Source organism: Daphnia magna, linkage group LG8 (assembly GCF_020631705.1).
Source record: "Daphnia magna isolate NIES linkage group LG8, ASM2063170v1.1, whole genome shotgun sequence".
NCBI lineage: Eukaryota > Metazoa > Arthropoda > Branchiopoda > Diplostraca > Daphniidae > Daphnia > Daphnia magna.
In genome coordinates this window covers 4691934-4719921 of record NC_059189.1, presented here as the reverse complement: position 1 = coordinate 4719921, position 27988 = coordinate 4691934, and the positions used below count along the sequence as shown (strand labels likewise).

At 44.6% G+C, this 27988-nt stretch overlaps 2 protein-coding genes across 14 annotated transcripts; one reads left to right on the top strand and one right to left on the bottom strand.

Moving 5' to 3' along the window:
- Positions 1-644: 644 nt before the first annotated feature.
- LOC123475496 (serine-rich adhesin for platelets-like) lies at positions 645-27684 on the bottom strand. Of its 13 annotated transcripts, none has more exons than XM_045178199.1 (16): positions 27552-27684; positions 19926-22946; positions 18573-19086; positions 18370-18476; positions 18158-18231; positions 9791-10099; positions 8973-9018; positions 6597-6739; positions 5369-5872; positions 2869-2955; positions 2468-2635; positions 2216-2398; positions 1937-2149; positions 1739-1858; positions 1519-1659; positions 645-1427 (listed from the first exon to the last, which is right to left on the bottom strand). In XM_045178199.1, exons 2-16 carry the CDS (start codon positions 22777-22779, stop codon positions 1356-1358), a joined length of 5535 nt encoding a protein of 1844 aa, XP_045034134.1. In that variant the 5' UTR covers positions 22780-22946; positions 27552-27684; the 3' UTR covers positions 645-1355. The 13 variants fall into 13 exon arrangements, with proteins under 13 accessions (XP_045034134.1, XP_045034144.1, XP_045034139.1 ...); XM_045178209.1 differs by lacking the exon at positions 5369-5872 and adding an exon at positions 3647-3652; XM_045178204.1 differs by having other exon boundaries at positions 6597-6718.
- Positions 12648-16575, top strand: LOC116928305 (OV-16 antigen). The gene is made up of 4 exons (XM_032935383.2): positions 12648-13394; positions 14501-14697; positions 15550-15686; positions 16070-16575. Exons 1-4 carry the CDS (start codon positions 13086-13088, stop codon positions 16381-16383), a joined length of 957 nt encoding a protein of 318 aa, XP_032791274.1. The 5' UTR covers positions 12648-13085; the 3' UTR covers positions 16384-16575.
- Positions 27685-27988: the final 304 nt, after the last annotated feature.

The following is a 27988-nucleotide window of genomic DNA, read 5'->3' as shown; positions in this document are numbered from 1 at the left end:
TTACCCCCTATTTTATTTTCGTGCCAATAAATTCCAATAAAAATTTCGTTTGATCTGCTTCGGTCTTGATAGAGCGTCGTATGCTAATTGGCAAATGGATGTAGCCATAACGTTATTATCGCATCCTTTATACTGAATTTCACTTCAAAGGAAGCGCAACGCGTTCAAGATGCTGAGTGCTCGTTAAATTAGGACTTGAAACTGTTGATCACCTTGCACTTTTGTGCGTGTGTGTGTGGAGTCAGTTGCTGTCAGCTATGAGTTGACGACTTCCTCTGCTACGTGCATCCCATTTTGATTGCCATTCGAAAAAGAAAAGCCCTGACTTTCGGCGGAGAAATCGTGAATAGATGATTGTCGGCAGAGGTGGAGCCTCGAAGTTCCGCGTGGAAGAATCTCCGTCGTATAAAAAGGGAACAACCTTAAAAAGTTGATGTTTCTGAAAATTGTGAAAAACTCGAATGACACATCAAATGAATAAATTACCGAATAATGGGCACGTCCTTTATCGTGAAAGATATGCCGTGAAAAGGAATGGTTCATGGACGTACCCCGGAAGTCAAAGTTCCATCATCTAGTTACCTAACGTTGAGGTCTTTCTGAGAGCAAAACTTTTAGTTGACGATTGAAGATGGCGACGTGTGTTCAATGGCCATTACGTTTTGTATTTGTGGGCGACACTGTACAGTAGGAAGCCAACAAACACGCATAATACAGAAAGCTGACATCTCAATAGTAGCAAAGCGCGGTTGATATGAGATATGGTTTTTGTGAAAAATAAGAAAGAATACCAGCTTTGCTTCTTCACTCTTTTTCCCGTTTGAAATGACTTGGAGAGGAAAACAAAAACAAAAAAATACATTATTATAACAAATAAGAAAAAGAAATTAAAACAAAAAAATAATACGAGCATACAGCAATGGAAAACCAACGGAGACTAGATCGAAACCTAAAGTTAAGTTGGGGTATTTTAAAAAAAAGAAAGAAAGAAAGAGAGACGTGGATCAAAAAGAAAAAAAATTTTTTTTCTCTGCTCCGGCATTGAAAATCAATGGCCGTTCAAACGTGATCAACGTCAACAAAATTGTTTCTGGGTACGGGAAATTCGTAATACTTTTGAACAAAGTGTTACCACGGTCATCCCGCAGTACACGGGTACTGAGATACACAAATGATTTTTTTAATTGATTTTTTTTTTTTCTTTTCTGTTTCGTTTCACGATTGCCAAAGTATCAAAAGAAAAAAAAACAAATTTCGACGAAGACTCGGGAGATGCGAGAGACTGTGACTCCTGGCGAGTCAAAACCCAAAACAAAACCAAACATAAGCAGCACAAACAACAGTTTCTGTGACTATCAGATGTAGACAGGAGTTTCCTGGCCAATCAAAAGGCGAAACATGGAGGTGGGCATCGTCTTCATGTTTATCTAAACAACCAACAAGAAAGACTGGCATTAGGAAAAAAAAAACAAGAAAAAATTGACCTCGTGTTCCCAATTGAACTGGGTCGATTGTTACCTCTCCGACAGAAGTGGCCAAAAGACCAACGATGCGTTCGTGAGGTACGGCAACGACGCTTTGACCGTTAATTTCAATAATCCGGTGACCGACGCGAACTCCGCCGCGTTCAGCGATCCCTCCTCGTAGAAGGCTACAAATCTAGCCGTGAATAAAATTTGCAAAAAAAAATGAGTCGTTAAAGCTCTGAAAATGCCACACGCTCTTCACTTAAACTGACCACTCCGTTCTGGACGCTGAAACCTAATTGGTACTTGGTGTCGGGTCGTTTGATTTTCACCTCCACCACGGGAGGACAAGGAACCACAGTGAGTTTGACCACCGTTGCCGACTTGGCATTCTGCGCAGCAAAAATCAAAGAAAAACGAAATATTTCAGATGATTGAGTTTATAAAAAAAAAAAAAGAAAAGACAATACTTTGATGTAAGTCTGACAGGTGGATAGCGGTAGCCCTACAAGGCTGATGCCGTTAATGGCAATTATCTGATCACCGATATTGAGCTGACCGCATCGTGCAGCCGCTCCGGCCGGAGCCAAATTGGCTATGACGACAGTGGGGAGCATCGATCCCCATCCCGATTCGACGATCACAACTCCCAGGATTTCGTTGCGGGCTTTCGGCACGATAACCTAAAAAAAAACAAAAACAATTGGATCCCGTCAAAGAATAAATGAAGCCTCGTTTCATGCAAATACCTCTTTTTGAAGCTCTTTTTTGGCGAACATTTGTAGCTCGTCGCCGAATATCTCTTGAGAATTCAAGACTTCTTGATAGTCCATTTCGCGGACAAAACTCTGATCTTCGATGCCGTTGGCTTTCAGGAATTCCATGTAGGCAACTTGAAAGGCCTGGCCGATAGACTGGGCAATAAACTGGGCCTGTTGATGAAAAAAACAAAAGAATTATCGAGAAATAATCACGGATTCCAAAGTATGAAAATGAATTACCTCTTCACTCTCGAAGACATGACAGACCATTTTGGGCGTCTTTGCGATTTTGTTACTGGAATCCTCGCCATCTTGAGTGATCATTCGCCGCCTGGCCATCAAGACGACCAGGTCTCCAATGTCAGCAATGTAGGAAATGGTTCTCAAGGCGTGATCCATCATAATTTCCTGGAAACGTGGGGGAGAGCGCAAAAGATAGCGCGGTGCAGAATATACGGTAAGCAAAAAGAAATACGACATCAATTTTGAATGTCCGAATCGACGCCCCCGTTTGTTAGCAAAGGCACGTAGCGAGATAAGAAATATGGAGATGTTGGAAAAGCAAACGTCAAAGGAATGCACAATGAGAAAATCGTCATCCCAAATATTTTTCATATCATAAAAAAAAACAAAAAACTGACTTTCAATTCCGTGTTGAGGACCATGATTTTCTCCGTGGAAATGAACAGGTCCACTTCGGTTGTCGGCTGTGTCTCTCCTTCGGGCGCCTTAATTTTCCATCATTTGCCAGCAGCCGAACGAAAGTTATGAAAATAATAATCAAAAAAAAAAGAAAAAGATTCCATTCAATATCGGTATGATGGCATTCTTCTTCCGGTTCTCTTTCTCTCTCTTTCTCGACGAGCATCGGAAATTAATATCGGCTGTCGATAAACTAATCCACAAAAAATCCTCGTCTATATCCACAAACGTCGTTCATCCATAGCCAGGGATATTTTTCTTTTCTTCTGCAACGTCTCAGAACATCAACTACTTTACTCTTTTTCCATCCTCTTGTTTCTTTTGTCAACGCTATCACCAGAGAGTCCGGATCCATTGAACAACCCTCCCCAAATAAAAAAAAAAAAGACTAAATTAGGTTTTCTTTTGAGTAAAAAAGGGGAAAAAAGAAATGATGTGCATTCACGTCTCGACTGAATCAATAGAGCACACATGTCGAGTGAGACCATGGAGAGGAGCAAAGCAGTGCTATGTGTGTGTCAGCAGAGACGCACGCACAATCATTTCAAACTGTTTTAGACGAAAAAAAATGGCGTCGACGTAGATTTGTGGATAGAGACGAGGGTTAGCCTTTGCATATTTGTTTTGTTTTTCTTCAGCACAGACGATAATAAGAACAAGGAACGAAACAACAAGAACGACATCAAGAGATATAAAGAGAGGAGATAATGGACTCACCAGGGCCTAGCAAACAAGACCATTACCGCAACGACATGGCAAGCAAGAAAGGGAGAGAAAGAACAAAAACAAAATAAATAGAGAAACGATAGAGAAAAAATGACATCGGCAAAAAAAAAAAAAAATTATCGTTCATTCCTTCGCTTAGTTTCGAAACGTTCCAGAATTTAGTGTAGCGTGTGATGTTATTATTTCCGTGGCTCAGAGCTTTCTGATGGCGTGGTTGGAAATCAAATGTGAATTTTTCTTTTTTTAATCAATCAATAAAAGAATATTTTTGTTTTTTCTATCGCCGTCAAACGTGTGTGTGTGTTATCATTCTACCCTGTTGCAGATGAGATTTGTGTGCGTGTGTGTGTGTGGAAATCTATCGCAAGAGCAGCAATGAGCTGGAAGGCGGAACCGATTCAAGTGTACAGTGAAGAGAAAGGCAAACAGGAAAGGCGGGTGCCCGCACACACACACACACCAAAACACAATTGTTAACGACATTCGCAAACACAAGGCAATTCAGCGTGATCTTCCCAAGCCAAAATAGGGGGGAGGGGAAAGAAGAAGAAGAAGAAGAGTACAGTGGTTTAGTAACACAGGACAAGAGGAAAAGCGAAAAGCCACCCCTCACACATGGTAAACAAACTCTCCGACTGGAACTGGCTTATCTCAATGCAAAAAAGAATATTCCAATTCACTCTGACGTGTCAACGTTGAGAGAGATAGAAAAAAAAAAAAAGTGAATCAAGAGATGATAAAAAAAAAAAACACCTTAAATCGTTTCCTATAAATCCCCTCTTCAGACTAGAAAAAAAACGAATTTAAATCCCGAAAAAGAGGCCTAAGAACTTGCTTTCCGTCTGATCCCTTTTTGTCGATGCCAGGAGGAAAGCCCCCCCCTTACTAAAGGCGACGAAGGATCTCCATGAATTATATACAACCAGAGTATAATATCCGCACAGAGTGTGTGTCACATACATAATATACAAGTATACGTGTGTCTTGTCTATTACCATCGAGGGCGGCAGGAGAATATATTTAAGAAGGATAGGGGATGCTTATGATGTTGACGAGGATTCATCTGACGAGATACGGCGAAAGAATTGGGCCAGCGCATCGAGTAAAAGAGGCGGAATGAAATGAAGGGACAGAGAAAAAAAAAATGGGGCGGAAACATAGCGGTAATGAGCTTTGACGCCCTTATGTATAGAGAGCCCGTCCGCCCCACTCGACATCCTCGCCTCCTATTGTCACCGAAAGGCAGTTGCAACCCAGCACATTTCGGACCGCACCCGTTTTTTTCTCTTTCAAATTGGGCAACGCCCCAACACTATCGACATAACAAAAGGAAACTGAAAAAAAAAAGAGGGAAAATGATGAGCAAGTCACATTTCTTTTTTGGGGGGTTGCACGAAGAGCTAGCCGAGTGCAAAACATACAATATCATGGATACAATATCGGGTTTTTAAAATATAAAAAAGCGTTGGCCAAGTGAGAGCCATGCAAATAGCGAGAAAAGGATAGAAGCGACACAGCAACATCATCAAATATGGCGTGAACGTGCTAGTTACACGAAGAACACTGTCTCCTCTCTTCCATTTTTTGCACAAGGTCGTTTAACCGAATGCTCTTCAGTTTACTGCACTTTGATCAAGAGAATAATTTGGTTGTCTTCATCGTTCACCCCCGCCCCCGCCCATTCTTTTGCAATTTGTTGGAACGATGACCGACCTTTAGTTTCAGCACGGCCTCTTCAACCATGCCCTTTTTAGTGCGGTACTTCCAGCTGCCGGATGCTGCCGAGCTATCCGGTTGCAGTTCATCTATTTCGGATGAACCGTGGTAGACTAAACGGAAACTACAGCCGTGAATCACTTTGGACGAAACACAAGGTGGATCGTCCTCTTCATCGAGCTGCTCCTCGTCGTCATCATCTTGTCCGTACAAATGTTCCGGCCGAGGGCTCTGGCCAGAACACGAGGAAACGTTGGCGTTGAAATCGCAAGACGAGCGAGACGTAACGGCCGTCTCGCTTCCAGGATTGACGTGTATCCTCGTGCTGCTGATGGATAAGTCGGCACTCGATTCCGGTTGCGTATCGTCTAAATCGAGCGCCATCGATTCGTCAGCAGCGACAGCGTCCGTCTCGAGATCTTCGTCTTCTTCGTCGAAAGAAATGGACGCCGGTGACGAATGGCTGCCTGTTTCGCCATCGTCTTGCCCAATATCTTGATCCTGTCGGACGCATGATCGACACATTGCATCATGTTAAACATGAGCCCTCCCCCAGCCCCAACCGAACACTAAGACAAAACAATTGCATCCTGGACTAGCGAACGGCATATCCTTCCGTGTCCATCAACACTTGCGCGTCTTGATGAGAAAATTCTAATTTTTTATTTAAATCGAACAAAGAAAAGGAAGACCACCGAAAATGTTTCTTCTCCATGTTTGATTAAAAGCCTGTCCAAAAAAAAAGAGTGTGTTGCTCCGTCCATATCTAACTTGTTTTACCCGCTACGATGATAATAAAGAAAACACGTTCCAGGCACCAGACGCAAAACACAACGGACAACGTTGGTTAATTCTAATTCTATTTTTTTTTTAGTTCTATCCTACGGAATTAATAAAAAAAAATAAAATGGGAATTGTATATAGGACCTGAATAGCCAATGCCCAGCGGAGAGGTTACCACAAAAGAAATGGGGATTGGTCCGGGGGAAATGAACGCGGTTGTTTCGAGAGAAAAAACAACAAATAAAACAAACATTAGTGGAATTATTTAACATCTCTGCCTGCGTTTATGTGTGTTTGTGTATCTGCGCATCTTTAACTGATGATGTGTCTCATGTTTGTGTGTATACGAGCGTTAAGTGTTCGTTAATCTACTCTAATTCTATGAAAATTTCGGTTATTTTTGAATCAATAGAAGAGAGGATAATGTAATTTTGTTTTTTACCTTGATGCGTGAAACGGCTTCTTCTGCCTGCATCATGCGAGTGTATTTGGTCGGCTGGCCTTCGCAGACGATCTGCGTTGAGCCCAGGTAATTGGCGCGGAATAGAACACCCTCGATGAGGACTGCAGGTTCGTGGACCATCACTGTCCGATTAGGGGGAACAACAGCGACGAAAAGCCAACCAATAAAGAAAATGAAAAGAAGAAAACATAAAATTAGTTTGACATGATTCAAGTCAGACTTTAATGGAACAGTCCGCATTTGTTCGCCATCGAATCCGCCATCCTGAAGCCGAAACACAAAGATCACGTCAACAAAAAAAAAAAACCAATAAACATAAAAAATAATTTAAATAATAATAAGATAAATAATAAGCTATCAAAGGTTTAAAAAAAAATCGAAAATGCCATGCTTCAAAATGCTTAGTTTGAAAAATAAATGATGACTCATTTCGGGTTATAGTCACGCGCTAAAAAAGAAAAAAATATCAAACTCTCACGCTACAATGGGAGATTTTTATGGGGTTTCAATATTTCATGCTGGACACGATCATCAATCAGCAAACAAGAGAGATATTGGGCATGAAATTCAAGCAGCATACACCATGCCTGAAGAAGAGAAAGGATCGCGTTCGTATTGGATTCGTTTAAATGGACGGACACGCAGGCACTGGACGGTTTCCTTCTTAAACTTCCGCATTTAGTACATGAATAGTAGCATTTTTTTAAAAAAGAAAAATACACTATTTAATATTGGTAAGTAATAAAAAAAACAAACGAAACTGCAGATCTAAAAGTGATGACGGACTGAAGAAAAAGAAAAATCTACGGGCAAAACGGGCAAAGAATGATGGATGTGTATATGCTCACCGACAAACGCATGGGAAGAAGGAGAAGAACAGGATGTGCCCCCATCGTCAGCGTGAAATGTATGTTTTGTTTTTGTTCGGTTTGTTTGGATTTTTATTTTCAAATAAAAAATAAATCAATCAAATCAATCAAAACAAATGAAATGGAGGGAATGAATATTAACCCACGATCGAACACGATACGAAATCAAAATATCTCAACAGACACGTAAATCAAATAGCGCCGTTAACGAGCCGTATACAGCGATCCCTTTGATTCAATTGCTGCTGCGTGGTGCAATCTCTATCGCAAAACAAGCGAAAATGCTGACGTGAGGTGCGCGAACACACGATCGAATTTTTTAAAAAAAGGTGCGAAGAATTCGATTTTCTTTAAAAAAAAAACAAAATTAAAGGAAATCAAGTCAGCTTCATTAATCGACGGGCGTGGAATTAAAAAGCCAAGAACTTTGTGGCGAGTAAATACAATTCTTTCCTTTTTTGCTACGATTTTTTTATTATTTCGGGTGGGGCTGTGTATAAACTTAGATCTTATCTAATTACCCAACGAATCGATACTACTAGGCACGTTCTCTGATCGCACTAGCCAATGAGAATCCACTAGAGAAACGTGGGAAAATCCGGGACGAGATTCGCATACTTTAACGCTCTAATAAAAAAAAATAGTACACAAGTCATAAAGTAAAAAAATCAAATAAAAACATAGGTGTAGTAGATAATGATGGTAATAATAAAAAAAAAATGTTAAAAATAGCTTTCACTAGCGTACGGCCTTGCCTAATTCTACTGCACTGCGATTCTCGGTACTGTAACATTCAATCAACGTTCCGATTTGAGAAGGAAAAGAAATGTCAAGAAAGACAATGAAAAAGAAGAAGACGAATTAAGAATGAAAGCGGGCACAGTAGAAATTGAAAAATAACTGCAAAAACTGGTTCAATGGCCTCGTTTGTTTGTTTTCGTTTTTTTTAAATTTCCAAAATTAGAAAACGAACCAGTTTACCTTAATGGCAATACCCTTCGATTGGCGGGGCAAGCAATGCGAATGTTGCAACAATGCGAAAAACTCAAATTTTTGGTCGTAATTCAAATGGATTAATCAAAATAGAAGGAGATGAATCGAACGAAAAACCTCAAGACCGCCGACTAAATAACGTGACGACGGTGCTGGAGAAACGAAACGAAATCATATCGACCACGATGCCCAATACGAAAGAAAGAAGGAACCAAAAGAAGAAAAAAGAAAGAGAGAGCTTCCTATGAATCTATACAAATAATTTAGCTTTAATTTTTTTTTTTTTTTGATTATGTCTGATTTTTAGATGTTTTCTTCTTCTTCTTTTGCACGCTTGCCAAGTGTGCAAAATGGTGCGAACGAAGCGAAAAGGTTGTAAAAAAAAATAAACCCAACTTGTAATTGCTCCTATAATGTATGTAAATGTCTCTATTTGCATCTTAGTCTCGGAGACCCGTCTACGTTCTGACATGTGAGAAATGAATTACGTTACCTTCTTTGCTCCTTCCCTTCTTCTTGCTCTGGCTCGAGTTGTCATCCTGTCAAGATGGAAACCAAAAAATTTATGTCAGATTACAAGAGATTTGAAAAGGAACAACAACAACAACAAAAATAATAATATGTTTTAAATTAAATAGGTGTATAAATCTGGAAAACGAATATCATTCGACGTCAAAGGCTACTGGATACACACACAACAGTGCGATGCATACAATATAAACAAATGGAGCAACGCCATGCATAAATAGAAAAAAAATGAAATGAGAGAGGCGATGCGCGGCGGTTGTTCCAAGTCCGCCCAGCGAAAAGAATAATGTGAAAAAGAAAAAAAATCTTGAAGCAGAAATGAAATTCGGACATGCGTTAGGCAACGTCGCATGCAATTGTGGTACACTGTTAAACCAGGGAGAAAAAAAAAATGATTGATCTTAACAAAGAAAAAACACATTTTCTTTCATTTCGCTAGAAGATTCAGAGCGGCACGCGCCCGTCGCGATGACGTTGATCGTTTCTGCCCGGCTGGAAATGCTCCGCCGAGACGACGTGCGTCGTTCGACCAGCGAACCCTCAACTCGAATTCTTTCTTTTTGTTTGGCCATCTGATTGTCAGATTGAATCAAGGCGAACTACACAAAAACTCAAAGATAACGATCGTGCAATAGTGACTGCTGGCTAATCCGCATGCTAGTCTCAGACGTTGCCATTCAAATCAAAAATCAAATCCAAACGAATGAGATGGAAATGATGCAGCTGGATCGAGATGAGGGCGCACATTTAGCACGTGCATGGACGGACGGGCATAATGTTGACCTTCTTTTTAGCTGACGGCGTCGTTTCTCGGTACTTGAGATCCTTAGGTTCGGATTGGCGAGACGGCGGAGGTGGGCCTCCTCCGCTGGAAGACGATGGGCTCGTCCCGTTGGCCAGCGCTGCCGTGGCGGCGGCCGCCACCGACATCGTCGGCTGATGATTTTGCGGCACCTGCTGCTGTTGTTGAGGTGACGAGCGCGTCGACGACGACGCCGTCGAAGCCGATCGCAGCGACGACGGTGTGGGCGGCGACCCCATCCGCGTCGCCGGATGGGCTCGACCGACATCCGAAGCAACGGGTGGGCGCGCCTTTGATTTCGTGTTCGCGCGTTGCCAAACAAACGGGATGACAGAAGAAGAAAAAAGAGACGCAAGATGTCAACATGGATATGCAGATTAAACAGAGACTGTGCGCCATATCCAAGACAGACAATCAGTTTCCATCACATCGCGGAAGAAACAACAATTTCCGCTTTGATCTCCTATTGTTTTTTCGTTGCCACGAAAACTAACACGTGATGTAGAATAGCACAGGATGAAACGAGTAACTGCAAAATAGTCTGCCGCTAAAGAAAGATGTGAGATAAAACCAAAACAAAAGAAGGCAGGAAGATATTCTTTTTTAATGAGCTCTCTTTTGAAAAAAAAAATAAAATTCTCGTTTGGACGTTGATTCGCTTCGTCCTTTGTCTCTGCCATTTTCGCTATCATTTTTTTTAGATCACCCGGACCTGTCCGTTAAGCCTGCTGACAGCGTTGTCGTAAGGGACAGTCGCACAAAAACAGGATAAAAGAAAGAAAGAGGATCCGCACGCCAATCTCGACATCGTCACGGCAGAGAGAAAGTCGTGTCCTAAAAGAAGCCGTGTCGACAGTCGGCCATCAATTCGGCGAAAAAAAATATAAAACAAAATTACCCCAAAATGAGGATCTAAATTATTTTTTTAAAGAGGGCGACAACGTAACGGGAAATACCTAAACGAGTTTTGTTTTGTTTGTTCCCCCCCATCTCCGTAAAAAATAGGCCTACTAACACGAACGAAATAGACCGGTCGTCTTGCGAGAAATGGATACAGCGAACGCATCCGTCCAAAAGAAAAGAAAGAAAAAGAGGGCGCACACTTACAGTTAGAATCATGATCGAGGCTTTGGCGGGCAATAACGTGCGTTTCGAGCAACATCTGCAATATTAACGAACAACATCAGCGTCGGCTGTTTCTCGCTCCAGACCCGACAACTCGGTCCGTTTGCAATACTAGCGCATTACATTGAGCAGTAAAGTGTGCGTGTCGCGCGAGGTTGATACATTTCTCCTATTCCACACACACACACCGACACACTCTGCCCGCACTTGAAAACATAATCGTGAAAAAAGATGATGCGCAGACGTTGAGGGGAGAACGAGGGGGAAAAAAAATGAATAAAATAAATAAAATAGGACGCAGGTGTGTGGCAGCCAGATGGTTCCACTTGATTTGCAGCTTTATTTTTTTCAAAGGGCGTGTCCACAAGTAGGAAAAAAAAAGGACTTCAATACTAAACCGCAACCATGAAAACAAAACAAAAAAAACCTTGAATTGCAGCAGATTGGAAAGCAGCCGGTATTTGTTTGTGTATAATGACGTCGTCGACAAGCGTCGTCATGACGACGGCCCGTTCAGCCGAATAAAGGCTAAACAACACCATTATTATGTATTGGAATCAAGTCAAAGACACAAAATCCCGAATAGGGAGATGACGCGCTCTTCAATAGAAAACTTAACACACACACACACACAAAATCAAGTCTGTTTCTTCACGAAAAATCGGGACACGCTCTCTGCGATGCGCGTTTGTAACTTTCCAGAAATATCAAACTGCGCATTCGTTCGCAATCGGACTACGTACGTTGCCGTCAATGACTCACAACAACAAAAAAAAATCCCATTGTCTGAATTTCAGGGCGAGTACATCTACCTGGAACACGAACGGGATAAAACAACAAACACAACAAAAATCGGCCGCAGCGTTTCGCACACGGACGATTTGTTTTGTTTTTCTTTTTAAATTTGATTATTCTCGATAGCCAACCAAGCGGCAATGAAATAGAGGCATACTTGTGTCGCGCTGTTGTGATCGTTGAACAAAGAAATCAAATTAAAACAAAAATTGCGGTCACGTGTGGAATTTTTCAATTTCAAAAAGACCGCCACACGCTGGGCTACAATAGCACCGCTAATACATTAGCAGCTTTTTTTATTTATTTATTTATTTTTGTGTGTCTCGGAATGGGAGAAAACTTTTTTTTGCTAACGAATGAAAGCTCCCTCTCTCTCTTCCTATTGCTGTACACGTAGAAATCATACGAAATGAGACTGGAAAAGGCCGGGGAAAAAACAAAAAGGAAAAGAGAAAAGGTGGATGATGACGATAACACGTCACCGCTATACACATCTATCTTGCCTTTTGTTTGATTCTCAACGGGGGGCGTTGTATGGGAAAGAAAAAAAGCCAGCTTGCCATCAAGAGAATACAACGAAAACAAAGGTACAAACGAAGGGGCTACTGGACCGGTTTCCTTTGAAATCAATCAGCTGTTGCATCACCTGCTGTCGTTCTTCTAACGTCAACTTTACCTGAGATAAAATACTCGAGTCCAAAAAGGTGACCCGGAAATGATCGCAAGGTCCACCAAAAAATGGGGGGGAAGAAAAACAAAAAGAAAGAAACGAAAAAGAAAAAAAAACACACATAGAAAATGAGGACCTAGAGAATATCGTCACGGGTCCCACTTTCACTCGCATCGGTGGGCCAAAAAAAAAAAAAAGGGACGGGATAAAAAAAAAACAAAAAACTAACGACGAGCCGTAGAGTCTCGTGTGGCAGCCACAGTCTGTCGTGCGCTCTCGAGCTTCATTGCAGCAAAGCTATTCAGAGTCTGCAAATCGTTCGGGCGTGACTTTTAACTCTCCTAAATAGCAACCGGCAACCCTGTTTCGCAGCACTTTCCGTCGCACTCGCCAGGGATACGAAATCATCAAACGACACACAACAAAAAAATAAGTGACGCTCTTCGACGTAACGAAAAATAAAAGGGCTGGAACACACTTCTTCAAGTCTCACGACATCCCCTACCTTTTTTATGTGTGTGTGTGTGTGTTGCGACTTGATGTAATCAGTGTACTGTGTGATCTCTTATGTGAACGTAAGTGACGCTTTGTTCTTTCGACGACTCTCTTCGTTGGCTGTCGTTTATAAAAAAGAAGGAGGGGAGCGAAAGAAACGAAGAGAAAAAGGAAAAAACATTAAAACTAAGATGATGGTGTCTGTGCAGAGAAAAATGGACAACGTGACGCCGGTGATTGTCGCCTTAGTGGCGCTCAATTTGATTGGCTCGTCTTGGGCGTCGCCGCTGCCGCAGAGATCGAATCACAGTTCGTTGGCGCTCATTGCTCTTACGACTTCATCTCATCGGCCGCCTCATTCATCCGAGTCGGATCCGCGTTCTTTGCCGACATCCGAGTCTTCAACGAACGCAGAGTCGACGCTATCGGCCGACCAGCTTGACCGAGTCCAGCTCCTAACATCCTCGTGGGAACCCGGGCAATTCAATTTGCCTTTCAGCGTAAGCAATTCTTTTTTTTTTTTTTTTTTTCATTTTCCCGAGACATGTCTAGAAATTTTCGATTGACTTTCTATTTTTTTTTTCAAAGTTCTTTTTAGCATATTTAAATTTAAACAACAAAAAACAACATAAACCCTATGGCATATTTCTTCTACTTGTCTTTCGAAACAAGCCGATCACATTGTTTTAAATGAAAGCCGTGAAGTGGACTGACGTTAAGCCCAGTGATATGCCAATCCTCACTTTGCCCTTTTTATTTAAAAGCCAAAAGAGGAGGGGGGGAGGGAAATAATTAGAAAAAGAAGAGACTATTGTCAGTGACGTATGCGTTCGTGTTTTGTTATTTTCCGTCTGCCGCTGGAGAGGCGAACGGATGGAAATAAATTCGTCAATGTCCGTTAGCGATCCAGCGGCTTTGTTGGACAAGTGCGGAGCTGTAAGCCCCTCCCTGTGCGACATTGTGTGCACTTAAAAACAATAGAGTCGTTCATCCTCGTTGGCTCTGACCGACGCAATTATTTTTTTTTTTATACTTTCGTCTTGCAACAAGAAATTTCGAATAAAGGCGGATAAATGAGGATCGCCTAGCCAATTGATTGCGTATAGTTCTACCGAAAATCCCGGGGGAAAAAAAAAAGAGATAATAATCAAAAATGAAGGCGAGGGTCTGCGTGTACGTAACATCTCGATCTATAGCGGCGGGTAGTAGACATGCGAAACTTTCCAGGGCTGTAATAAAGCGATAATTCTGGTAAACCTAACGTAACCTGCGGTAAAACAAAGAAAAGAACGAAAACAAAAACAAAAAAAAAAGCAACAAGGAAAGGAGAAAACGTTGAAGACAATCTCATCGTGTTGACCCTTTCGGGCTGCCTTATTTGGTGGGGAGAAAGAAAGAGAGGGTCCCCCCGTCTGGTATGCACATTCACTTTCTCCAAGTCACAGTGAAAGTTTAAGTGTGTCACAGATCCGGTGAAAGTGACGTGCGCTGAGAAAAGAAGGCAAAGGGAGGAGTTCGATGACGGGGTTGAAACCTCCCTCCCCCCCCAAACAACGAATTCTTTCTTTTAATTGATTGGGCGATCGCTTATTTAAAAAAAAAACAGGTGCAAGCGGAGGAGATATCGGACGAAGAGTGGCGTCAGATGATGACGGACGATTTGCGGCGTCACGGCGTTCTCGGACAGATCGTCGATACCGTACCGCCCTACGTAGTGAACGTTGATTACGCCGAACACGCCTGCGTTCACATGGGCAATCAACTCGTTCCACGTCAGACCCAACTCCAGCCGCATCAAATCAAGTGAGTAGCCCCATCTTCATTTTTCTTTTTTTTCTCAATACACCCAACATCTAATTCGATCCACCCCACCCTCCATTTTCGGCAGTCTGGTACGCGCTTCGTTAGTTACCGTTTGTTATTGTACTCTCATCGTGTGTGATGTAGTGGCCGTTCGTGTGCAACAGTCATACGTCAAGAGAATTCAAAGAGGCTACCACTTGAGCTACACTGTTTTCGGTGGGAGTCACTTGATGGTTACTGGGCACACGACACGCGTTCAGCCCCCCCCCCCTTTCGAATTCAGGGGAAATGTGTAGGCGAGGTGCGGTGGTGGGTGGAGGAATAAAAATAAATAAGGGCGTGCAAGAGCCACAAGTTGGAATGGCGAGAGCCTATTCAGAAAAAAACACGAATCTTATCAAACAAGATGAATGGAATTTCGAGATGGGAGCGAGTCACTCAGGCCCTATCCATTTGGGACTATGTACGAAGGGGCTGCTTGACGGTCGACAACATCGTCCATAAAACGAGAGCGTTTTAAGAGTTCAAAGAAAACGAAAAAACATTTGATTCTTTTCCTGATCTTTTTTGGGATTTTTTTTTTTCTTGTTTAATGTTCAGACAGATTTCGTATCTGTGTGCACATCCCACCCGGAAGTCCACGTAATAAGAAAAGAAAAAAAAGAGAGGCGATAAAATGTCAAGAGTTTCAAAGCTGTTAGTTTGTGAAAGAAAATACAAAATATTTTTAAAAAAATGTTTAAAAGGCGGCAAAAAGAACAAAAAAAAAAAAGGAAAAAAATTGTTCGGCAGATTACGTGAGTGCCACTTAAAGTAAACTTTATCCTCTTTATTTTTCACGAACACAACAAGTTTCCCGACTAATGGAAGCGGAGGACTCTTCACGCTGATGGCCATCGATCCGGACGTGCCTAGTCGAAACAACAGCATCTACTCAGAGTTCCTACAATGGCTAGTGGTCAACATCCCCGACGAGGATATCGAACGAGGTCCGTATAATAATAAAAGACTTTCTTTCCCCCCCCCCTTTTTTTTTTTAACCTCTTCATTCAACCAGCCAGTTGAAACATATTCGAACGTTCTTCTTCTTTTATGTTACTCGTACACGCCTAGCAAAAAGAACAAGATGCTACGTCTTGTAGTAGGTCCTTCATTCTCATTGATTTCCAATCTCCCCCCCAATTTTATTATTTTCGTGAGTCATCAGCTGAGAACGGGAAAAAAATCGATACACTCCCCACCCTTTTTTTTTTGCTCCTCGTTTCTTCTTCGCTCTTGTTTTCTGGCCCGATAATGGTGCGGTAGTCGGTACAAAGCGTAAACACTTTCTATTCTTTCTCCCACCCCCCTTCCCCACATATTGGTGACGCAGGCGACGTGCTGGCTGAATACCTTGGCCCATTGCCGTCGCACAACGGCGGCCAACATCGCTTCATCTTCTTGGCACACAAGCAGCCCGATGGATCAATCATCAACACGAGCCGCTTGCCTCACGCAGAGTCGTGCGACTGGGCATCTCGGGCGCGTTTCAGCGCCCGCAAATTCGCCCAACTCCATCGGCTCGGCGAGCCGATGGCCATCAACTATTTCACGACAGAGTTCGATTCGTCCGTGCCGCTGACCATCGAGCAGTGCCTATTGCGGAGGCAGAGCCTCATCCACATCCAACAGCGTCTACTCTCCTGATTCTATTTTTCATTCTGAATCTTTTAATTTGAATATTTTTTTGTTTTTTGGGTTTTTTTCCTCATTGTTTCTACCCGCTCGCATCACACGGGCCCGCCGTCCATTTTCTAACGTCACAGAGCAAAACAAAAACGATATGAAGACATTTTTCAAAGAAAAGAACGAAAATCAATACACTGTGTGTCACGATGATTAGCTCCCGTAAAGAAAAATGGAAAGAAAATAACAACAACAACAACGAAAATATGGGACTTTGGTTGTATATGTGTGTTCCAAGACCCCACGGATTTTATGATCCAGAACCTGGCGGATCAATCTCTAAATCCGGCCCGCAATAAATCGTCAAGGGGGGGAGGCGGATAGTGAAGACAAGAGCAAACGCAAAGCCCTAAATTTTGTTGCGCATTTGTTGGATAGGGAAACATCCGAGGAAATAATAGCAAAAATAGAATATGCTCTTCTTTTGTTACTCCCCCCCCCACCGCAAAGTCTGTCCCGACTTTTAGCAACGTGACTTTCTCACGGCCACACCGATGAACGCAAAACCATCGAGAAATCCCAATAAAAGAAATTTTTAAAAAAGAGAGAGAAATATGCAAGAAAGAGGAAAATAAGAAACACACGAAAATCGATTAGCTTCGTCAAAAGAGAAAGCGCGCGCTTTTCAAAAAAAAAAAATCCGGTCGGCCACAATGAATTTAAAGAAAAAAACCTCACAGCAATTTCAATATGAAACTAACCACTAGCTCCTCTCCCATATTTCATCGATTTTATAGATAGCGAGTAAAAAATAAAAATAAAAAGAGAAGGGACCCAGTTTGAACAAGATATTGAAAAAGAAAAAAATAATTCCCATCGATACGTCCCGTTAAAGTTTCAAGAACCACAACCTCTCCCCCATTTCTGCGCATCTCATTTCGTACCTTGGTAGGGGGAGGCGCTGACCGAATCGATGTGAAACGCACACACAGTTCCGAAGATAAATAAAAGGAAAAGTTCGTCGGGGACGAAAAGAGAGCCGATGTTATAGACACAAGCTGTAGCGTCAACAAGGAAACACGTCGTTTCTTTTTTTTTTTTTTTAAAAGAAAACCCAGATCAAAATAAAAGCACATCGTCTAGCTCCAGGTTGATTCCTTATTTGATCTCGCGTACAGCGCAATCCTCCCCTCTTTTGCAGCAAAAAAAAAAAACTAAATGTAACCGACTGCCATGAAAAAAAAAAGGGGGAGGCGATGGATGCGAGGAAGGGCGGATGGGATTATACGCACATCGTTTTGTGCAGCAGGAGGAAGCAAAAGGAAAAGACGTGCTACCGCCTTCTTTTTTTTTTCCTTTTTCTCTCAACCATTTCTCTTCATTTTCAAAGGAGTCTCGTGTGGACAGTGAAAAAAGAAAAAATGTACATATTTTAAAAAGAAAATAATAAAAAAAGCAGAGGAATAATCGAGCCAGAAGACATCCGGCTCGATATATACGCATTGACGTCATAATGGATCATCGGCCGAGAAGCAAATCTGTTTCTTATGAACGATTCATTTTGTGTGTGTGTGTCTGTGTGTGTACCTCCCTTGCTGACGAGCCTTCCGGACGGAGGGGGGGAGTAAAAGAACAAATGCGAGAGAAAGAGCTGCCGAAATGGATGGATCATACTACGCACTACAATGGAATATTGTTGTCACATGGAGAAGGGGAATGGAGAAGGCGGAGGAGGAGATGAAAAGAGTCGACGATGTCTTAAGAAATAGGCAAGAAAAGAAGAGAATAAACTTACGTGCTCGTCGAAGAAGCCCTGGTCGTCGGGATCGCGCAGCAGCTGGTCCGTTTCCCGTTCGTCGTCGTCGTCTACTTGGGGCCGCCAATTTCAATAGTTCCGTGTAAAAATCATAAAAAGGAACAAAATATACATACATTCAATGCGATAGATGAACGAGTAAAAAAAAATCAAATAATAATAAAGAGAAAAGCGATTCAATTTGATGTTACCATTGAGTTTACTGCCGTCCGGATGCATGCCAGATCCGCCCACTTTGCATCTAGACCTGGGTGACGTCGATGTGGGCGAATTCTTGGCCCAATAATCGCTGCTCTGCCTGCAATTGTTCACAATGTTTCATTCAATTTACTCCGATTCACCCCCAGGTAATGAAATTAATTAAAAAAAAAAACATCCAAGGTTTGCCTACTACCTGGGCACCCAGATGGGCGGCGAACGAGAGAGGGGTGACTGTATTGCGGCAACGGCAGCTGGAGGCGGCACCGAACTGGCTTTCCTCATGCGTCCGTGATCGAGCGCGTCGCCGAGTTCGTGCAAACTCAAATCGCCCGAAGGGCCCACCCTTTTCGGCTGTTGTTGGCCGCCAACGTTCTGCATTTTGCCGGCAGACGAACCGACACCGCTACTACTACAGCTGCTACCGCTACTACTGCTACTGCTGCTACTACTGCTTCCGCCAGCGCCACCGGACGTGATGGAAGGCGTATCCGGGCCTGGACTGAGCCTCAACGGACTGGCGTGATTGTTGGCGCGGTTCTGTTGCGCTCCAACGGAGCCAACCGCCGATGCGGCCGCAAACGATTTGACACCGTTGCTCACCGTCGGCGATGTAGAGGCGGCCGTCTGCACAGCGTGTTGTTGAGTAGTCGAACTCGGCGGCCGATGAGCGATCGGGGCCGGCGGAGGAGGCGTGGCATTCCGTGCTCCTGTAAATCATTTGATTTGTTGTTTTTCAACCAATAAAAACGAAAGAAAGAAAAAAAAAAAGGAATGTGTCATAATTAAAGATTGAGTTTCTTTTTCGATATAGCGAAAGGAAGTGGAACGACATCACCGCAATATAGAGAGGTCGATATCGGGAGAGATACGTGTCCGTATCGATTACCGAGATCGTAAGCGAATCAAACGTAATGAGAAAGCTAAATCAAGAGACGAAAGACGAAAATCATATCAAGCGCGGCGAGTGCCGAAAGGGCGGAGAAAGATGGCAGCGCGGAATATAGTCAACTAAAGAGGATGGAACGAGATTGAGGTCGGCGATGCAAGGCCCCCCGTTCTCGTTCGGCCAACGATAATCCAACAACATAAAAATAAGAAGAAGAAGAAGGAAGAAAGAAAGAAAAAAGGAAGCGTAATCGAATCAGAAAGGCATCTCTAGTAAATCAGAAAGGCACCGAAATTATATCCGCATTTCTTTTTTTATCCAGGCGGATAATGAAGCGCGCCACTACGCCGAGGGATTCCGGCCAGCGGCGGAATCAACAACAACAAAAATAAACGAACAAAATCAAAACAAGGGAACTTAAAACAGAAGAGAGAAATGAATCATTTCCAATCAGTACAACAAACCAAATGAGAGAAAACAAAGTCAATCAAAAGAAAAAAAACACCTAAAAATCGAAAACAAAATGGACACGGTGGAAGACAACAATCACAAGGGAAAACAAAACAAAAGCCGAACGCAATTACGAATTAAAAAACAAAAATAAAATAAAATAAACGAAATCGACGTGGCCAATCGTTTGGGTGGAAGAGAACGACTTACGAAACGAACCCTGGATTATGCCGGCCTCTTGATGATTGTGATGGTCGCAATCCGAGAGAGCAGACGACAACTTCTTCGACCACATCGCTTGCGGTTGTTGTTGTTGTTGATGACCAGCAGCCGCCGCCGTGGTCGAAGAAGACGAAGACGAGCAAGAATTCTTGGTGGAACGAGCACCAGAAAGGCCCGTGATCGATGATTGGAGCGGGCTGGCACCCGCCAGATTACGGCATCCATTATTGGCCGGATGCAATGCATGTTGCTGCTGGGCAGACAACTGTTTCATCCGGCGATCCGACATGAGCGGGATGCGATCCGTTACGGCGTCCTCTTCCGTGTCGCTAGCGCTGGTGATGCTGGCGCTACTAGCGACGCTGATGTCTTCATGGCCGCTGGCGGCGCTGCTGCGGCCCGACGACAGGCCGTCCTCCAAGATGGGCATGCTACTGAACTGGCCTTTCAGTCCGTTCTGGCTTTTGCTGCTGTTCCGCCGACGGCCCGCCGTTTCGGCGCCTACAGCCACGCCGTCGAACGATTCCACGTGACACGATGCGGACGTTTGGGTTCCGTTCAGGGCGGGAATGTCCGGACAGACGGACAGTTCGGCGCCGTTGTAAATGTCCAGCTCGGAATCGTCGTAATCGGTCGTTTCGGGGGACAGCGTGAAATTGCGGCTCTTGCCCATCTGCAGTCCGACCTCCGTTTCGCCCAGGTCCGTCTCCGCGTTGAGGGAAATGGCGTCCGCGTGCTGATCCTGCCCGCCGGATGAGCGGATGCTCCTGTCGTCGACGTCTTCCAGGTGCCACGACAGATGATTGGCTGACAAAGCTTCCGGCGTAGCAGCGACGGGCGTGGACGTGGCCGCCGGCCCGGCGGCCAAATCCACCAACGTCTGCCTGGTAGCCGACGGGCTGAACGTCGCCTGCGGATGGGCCGGATTGGGACTGCTCGTGATTCGCCTGGGAAATCCTGGAACTAAAGGTCGCGCCTGAGGCAAGCCCGCGATCGGTCCGTTTGCGGCTCTGCCGCATTCATCCGAATATTCATCCTGTCCGTTGGCATTGACGGGCGCAACGGGCATCGCCGCCGGATGAGCTCGCACGCCATAGCGACGAGGTGATCCTTCATACTGGGCGATAGTCAATCCGCCAATGACAGTGGCGACAGTCAGCTGCTGCTGAGCGGGTGGCGATTGCGATAGCAGCAGCTGCGACGCTTCTTCCGCTTCGCTGGCCTCCCGCCTGATGGATTTTTGCTGGGCAAACTGGTTCAACTGTTCCGACAGGTAGTTGTCAAGATTCAAAGGGCTCGGCGATGATGGATCGGCGCTGTTCAGCTCGGCCGCCACCACTTCCGGATAGAAATCAGTCAAGTAGCCGTGAACGGCCTGCATTTGAGTACCGGCCGCATCTTCGATTGCGGTCGACGGGCCGTTGGGCAGCGTGGCCGAAGGCTTCGCCTCGCCATCAGACGACTGCCCTTGGCGATCCGGACTCGACGCGCTGGCCAGCTCTCGAGCTTCTCGTTGCGGATGCTGTTCCGCCATTTGACGATCCGTCACCGGATCATCTCCGGCCCAAGAGAGCGGCCGTTTGAGGCCGTGGTGCTGGGCGCACGTCTGCTCCGACTTGGCCGCAGTGCCGTCAGCCATTCCGGCGGCTGCAGCGTTGCCGGAGGAAGGATATTGTTTCTCATTCAAATGGCTGGCAATGCTGAAGCTCGGCTCCAGCCCTTGACTACCCCACAGCGTGTTGCCTCCGCCGACGTGGAAGCCGTAACGGCCCACGCTCTCCTCGTAATAAACCTCGCCGCTGTAGCGGTTCATGCTCCGGTTGCTGCTCGACGACGGCGTACTATTGTTGTTGTTATTGTTGCTGTTGTTGTTGTTGTTAGGAGGGCTATCCACGGGCGCCGGATCGACCATCGATTGAACCCGGTGCTGTTTCCGCTGCGATCCTCGCGTCCGGCTTCTCGAAAGCGACACAATCTCTCGGCCGCCGGCGATTTCCATTCGCGTGGGGTCGAGCTGGACGCTCGAGCCACTTGCACCGCCACCGCCACCGGAAGCCGATCCGGCAGACAGCGTAGGTGTCAAGTCGTAAATTTCTTTGACGCCGCGACGACGCGGATGCCGCTGATGGCCGGCCGCCTCGGCGTGGTGGCCATTGTGACCTCCTTTCTTCCAATGGCCGACGATGTGCGACTCGGAGGCGCTGGTCCGCACAGCCGCAGACGCCGACGGATTCGACTTCCTCAAGCTGGACGACGAGCTCGACGACGAAGGGGCCGGTGCCACGTTGCCAGATTTACCGCCGGACGGGAAACCGAAATGATCGCCGTCGTTGTCCTCCGAGTCCGAGCTGGGCTCGTAGCCTCCGGCGTAGACGTCGCCGTAGAGGCTCCACGTGTTGTGATCCAAGGTGCGCGGCCGGCGCAGGAATTTCGATCGCCGCAATTCCGCACTCTCCGTCCTGTACTTGACCGACGGGCAATAACGGCGCTGTTGCAACAGCTGCTGCTGCTGTGGCTGTCCGGCTGCGATGTTCAATTTGAGCGAAGGCGGCCGACGGATCGGCGACGCGTCGCTGTCAGACTGACCGCCATCCGCATGAGTCATGGGCGTCGGTCGGCCGAACGAATGCAAAGGAAGGGCAGCGCTCGTTTGGACCACGTTGTCATCGCTCAAATCGATGAGGACGGCCGTGTCGACGGGCGGCGATCGCAGACGACAACGAGGGAACAGGCGCTCCAAACTGTCTTCGCGTGTTATTGTCGTTGTCGATGGCGTTGTTGGCTGTTGCGACGAGTGATGCTGATGGGCTTGATGCTGCTGGATGTGATGGTCGGCGGCCATGGTCGATCCAAGTGGCACATGGCACGCCAATTCGCCCAGTTTGCGGCCGCTCTCTTGGGCTCTCTTTGCTTCCTTGTTTATTGTTGGTTAATTGTCGGTTGCACAGTTGAGACAACGATCGCACACTGACGCGCTCAACAGTTCAAATCACAAGTTATCCAGAGTGGCTGGACGTTCACACATTTGCAATCAAAAAAATGGAAAGAGAAGAGAAGGTAAGCTTTCCCGAGAACAATATGAAAAGATCACATTTTTTATTGTGCGGAGGATGCGGCGTTAATAACTTTTGACATTTCGGGAGGGGCTACTCTATAATGTAGGGGACTGCCGAGAGTCCCAAGTTTTCAAAGACAGAGGCGGGTCGTTCAGAATCGCTTCCACATCTGGGAGCATCTGCTTACGTGTTCAAACGCGGAAAGGCTGGATGACACCATCTCTCCACACACACACACACAACAATACATCCTTTAAAAAAGCAGACGACGTCTTTGTCAAGCAAGGATGAGATGTAGATAATAATATCAACATCAAATTCGCAGCAAAGTTGGAGAGACGAGGATTCATTAACGAGATCCCATTGTCACGCAGATGCCTATCGTGTCTGTAGTGAACTGGAGGAAAAAACTCCGATCCTTACAGACCTTTTGTGTTTTAGCTGAACCGGCCCCTTTTGAATCCCCCGCATCTGGCAATTGTGCGACAAAAGTGCCAAATCTACGACACGCTACTGCGACCCGTGACTAAGCAACAACAACAAAATACGGGAGGAATTGGTGCAAATAAGAAAAGAGACAAACAAAAATGGGGAAAAAGGTGCAGTAGGTCACCTAGCAACGGTTCCTACGCGGTCAAGTATTTATTTTATTTTGGATTTAACTCTTCATTATTCAGGAAGGAAGTGAGGAAGAAGAAAGGAGAAAAAAAACAACATGGCCACTGCGGCAATTTCTCATGTGAAAATCTCAATTTTGCTCCGGTTTTGACGGAAGGAATGGAATTCTATTCTCAACAAAGGGTTCGAGTTTTCAACGAATCGACAGTGCGAGTCCTGTGTCGGAATAATTAAAGGGCAGATGTGAGAGGCACAAGTGAATATATAACAATAACGATTTTGAAAGGGCAAGGTTTGTTGCGTCACGAGTTTGCACTAGAAGAAACTCAATTGCGATCCACATTTGAATGGCATAACGAGAACAGACAAGTTTTGAAACAAACAAAAAATTACGTTTTCCACTCACCTCGAGGAGAGAATGAAAACAAACAGAAACCCTGCACACTTAACGAGAAGGAGAGTGACACGTAAAAAAGAGAATCGGATTCTCGTCTCTTCGCAACGAGCAAAATGTTGTAGCAAACAACCATCTATCAACATCGACGACCAAGACGACCGTCAATGCCAGACAGCTGCAACCACTTTGGCCGTCTCGGTTCGACTCAATCCCCGTATAAATGTCTTCCCTTGCGAAGGCCGGGAAAGGAAAAAAAAAGAAGAGGGGGGAACGAACAACGGGGGGGGGAGAGCAAGAAGGATCGTGAAGAGAAGGGAGAGAAAATGGGGGAGGTGAGGGGAGACATTGGCGCAAGCGCTTAAGAAGCCGGGCCAAGCCGCACCAAAAGTCCGATCGATTTCCAACAAAAAAATAAAATAAAAAGAGGAGAATAAAACTATATGTATGTAAAAAATAAAAAAAGGGATACTTGTTGTGTAGCAAAGACTGCCCTCTATCGATCCTTAACGGCACTCCCTAACGATCCCCCCGCCAGTAGTTTCAAGTAACCGGTCCAGCAACCCCGTTCCGTTCGCTTGGCCGCCACTAAAAACCTTTCGCCGTCTGCTGGCCTCGTTCCAAATCTTTTGTGTGCAGCTCTTTCTCTCTCCTTCTACCTTTCCATATCATCTGCGCCTTTGCTCTCCATTTCGAACTGTATACCTTTTTGACTCGGTGGGGGGTAGGAGGTGCGCTATTGGAACCGATCTGGTCATTAGCAGGCGAACATGCCGAGACGCGTGCACCAGTGGGGTAGAATAAGAAACGGGCCGGCACAGAGAACGAACGGCTGGCGTGTCCGGGCAATGGTCAAACACGTCCGAGGTGCCATAGCAAAATTTGGTTTAAATCAAAAACAAAAACGAGTGCAAGCCGAGGGAAAGACAAGACGGAAACGAATGACGGATCGCATCTGCTTGGGCCACATTGGACTTCTTGGCTAGTTTCTATGGCAACGATCATTTCCTTGTCGCTCTTCCACGTCTACCACAGCCGGCGCGGACATCCAACCCGCCCCTCTTTTTTCTCTTTCCCCGGTCCATTATTATTATTATTTTCGATGCTCGCATCATCGCGCACACCAGCGGATCGGCCGTTTCGTCAGGCTTTCAACCTTTAAAAAAAATATATATATATATATATAGGGAGGGGTCTTCAAACTGTAATGTATATTTATACGATCTGTGTAAGGCCGGCGCATCTCCAGCACTTGGTAGGGGATGAGAGTCCATGTCTTCGATAGTGGTCATCAAAGACAAGGAGGGGGGGAGAAAAAACTGGCCTTCCGGCCGGATGGTGTCATCCTTGGTTAATATGAAACCAGCTAACAAACAAGCGAAAGACGACGCGTTGAACAATAAAAACAAAAATAGCAACACACATTTTTTTCAGTTCTTTTTGTTTTTAATAGAGGGGCAGCCTTTAAAAAATGTCAAAGGAATTCAATCTGGCTGAGATGGCCGCCAGTCGTAATAAAAAAAAAATGTGGAACGGACCGAAGTTGTTGTGTTCAGCAACATATTATTATTTTTTTTATTATGACGGTTGGCTAAATCTTTGTGTATCAACGAACAGAAGCCTTTTGTTCGTACATTAATTGCATTTTGTTTCGCCATTCTTTGAATTCAATTTTCTATTCTTTAGTGGATGGTCTTTACACCAATCGAAAGGAGAGATCAATCATGGGCCGCTATTGACAATTACCCAAACAATGAGCTGTACACCTGTACGGATGCTAAAAATATGTCCGTAAACCCCACCCCCCTTTTTTTTTTAAACAAATTTCTCTTCCATTTTCTGCTCTACATTTTTGTTTTTTTCATGAGGTTGTTGTCCCACTAAAGTCCGGCGTCATCACGGAAAATTTACGACAAGACCCTTACGACGATAAATATAGCCAACACAACAAGATCACATGGAGTTTGTCTCCATCAGTGGCCGGATACATGACTCCCGTGATCCCCTCCCCGTGGAGTTACGAGCAGAACCTCACCATATGGTTAAAAGTTATGAAAATGGATCTAGATGGAGCCCCCGCCGATAGGTAGGTCTACATCACCCCACCCTTTCGCAAATGCGGACGTTCTACATGTATGGAAAAAAAAAAATTTTTCAGAACGAGCCATTCCTGAATTTAAAAACCTCTTTCACCTGGGGAAAAATGTTTAAAACCGCAGACTTCCTACCCTTTTGACGTCGCAAGTGAAACGTGAATACCACGCAAAGCTGCACAGGGGAATATCAAAACTCCTCAAAAGTTTAGAATCCAAAACATTCACGCGATATTTCCCCCCCACTTTAGGACTGTTTTTTGTTTTTTTAAATAATAATAATAATAAAAGGAGAGGGAAAAGAAGGGGGGGGGGATCAGATTTCAAGACGCCAAAGTTTACGACGGTGTTTGTTTTTTTATCCATCCATTTTAGCGTTCTATACCACCGTCCATGGTGGCTGAGGCTTTAAAGTAAAAAGTTACAGGCTCCAGATGGCCACAAGAACAAAACATAAAGAAAAGTATCGAGACTTGGGATAATATCAACGGCGGTGGCATCAGGATTAAATTCGTTAGCAAGAGCACGAAAAACCGATCGATAACTACTTCCGGAGGGGGGGAATTCGATGAAGCCTTGGAGCAAACACACATGAAAAGCGACACGACGACAGAGGACGACAAAATGCTTTATAAAGTACACACTCGCTCGGAGCAAGTTTTACCAAACAAGAACCGAAAAAAGAGAGAAAAAACAAAACAAAAAGGGAGTAGCTCGGTGACCAGAGTGTCTTAAAAGCACTAGGACGTCGGCCCTGTGCCCAAAATCCCAATCACTCGCGATCTTAATCTGCAACAAATGTCTTAGGCCCTGTCTGTTTTCGCTGACACCATCTCTATTCTGCCCGCCTTGATCCACAGGGATCGCCCACAGACATTTCCCATCTTGATCCTTGACGCCAATTTGTTGGTGGCTAAAATGAGATTGGCAATTACACCGAGTTGCGGACGTGAAAAAGGAGAGCAGACTGCATTGTCACTTGGGGTGTGTCTCAATTGAGCCCAAGTCAGCAGGTCTGACTCGGGCACACAAAACGTGCTGGGAGTGGATTACAGTAATCTTTGTCTAGTCACTGAATTTTTAGGGCATTTTAGCATCCAAGAGTTTGGTGCTGAAATATCTTTAATGTACCTGCGTGTAAGGGTTATGTAAGTCATGACACTCTTAGCAAATAGACCGTAGAGTCCCCTATTCCAGTTCCTCGAGAGCAGTCCGGCAGTGGGCACAAACAAGAGTTAAGATGAAAAAGAATTTCACTGAGATTAGGGAAAAGCAGTTGCATCTGAGGCGTAGAGTTTAAAATGCCGGTATTGATTTATCAATAACAGACCACAGCCAGTTTGTAGATAACATTACTTAGAACAGTGATGGGAGAGTGTTGAAGTTGAGGTTCCAAAGACATAGAAATGGAAATAAACTAAGACATAACATAAAAAAATCGAAGACCAATTACCTTTCGGAGTCGAGAGGATCGCAGCCTCGACAACAAATCCCTTATTTGGATTAAAAACTCTTGTGTGTTCTCCTTGATCACAGAGTGCAGTTGACTAAAACTCCTGACATTCTAAGCGGCAACTGTCCCAAACTTCTTGCGGCTGCCCTAAGTACTTGAAAATCGAGCGCATTCGTTTTCGCGCACGCTCGAAAACCAAAACACTTTGTGAATCGTGAAATCGTGACTTCGACAGGCTACTAATAAAGAAATAATAGCTCCTACCATTTCCCATTTCATTCCTCTGCCAATCGCAAAAAAACAAACAACTAAACTCATTCTTTTTTGTATCGTTTATTCATGCTGCGTCGAGATTGTGAATTGAATTTTTTTAAAAGATTGCAGACAACGTCAGTTGTGTTTATTTGATTTTTTTTTTTTTTTGAATTATTTAGCGT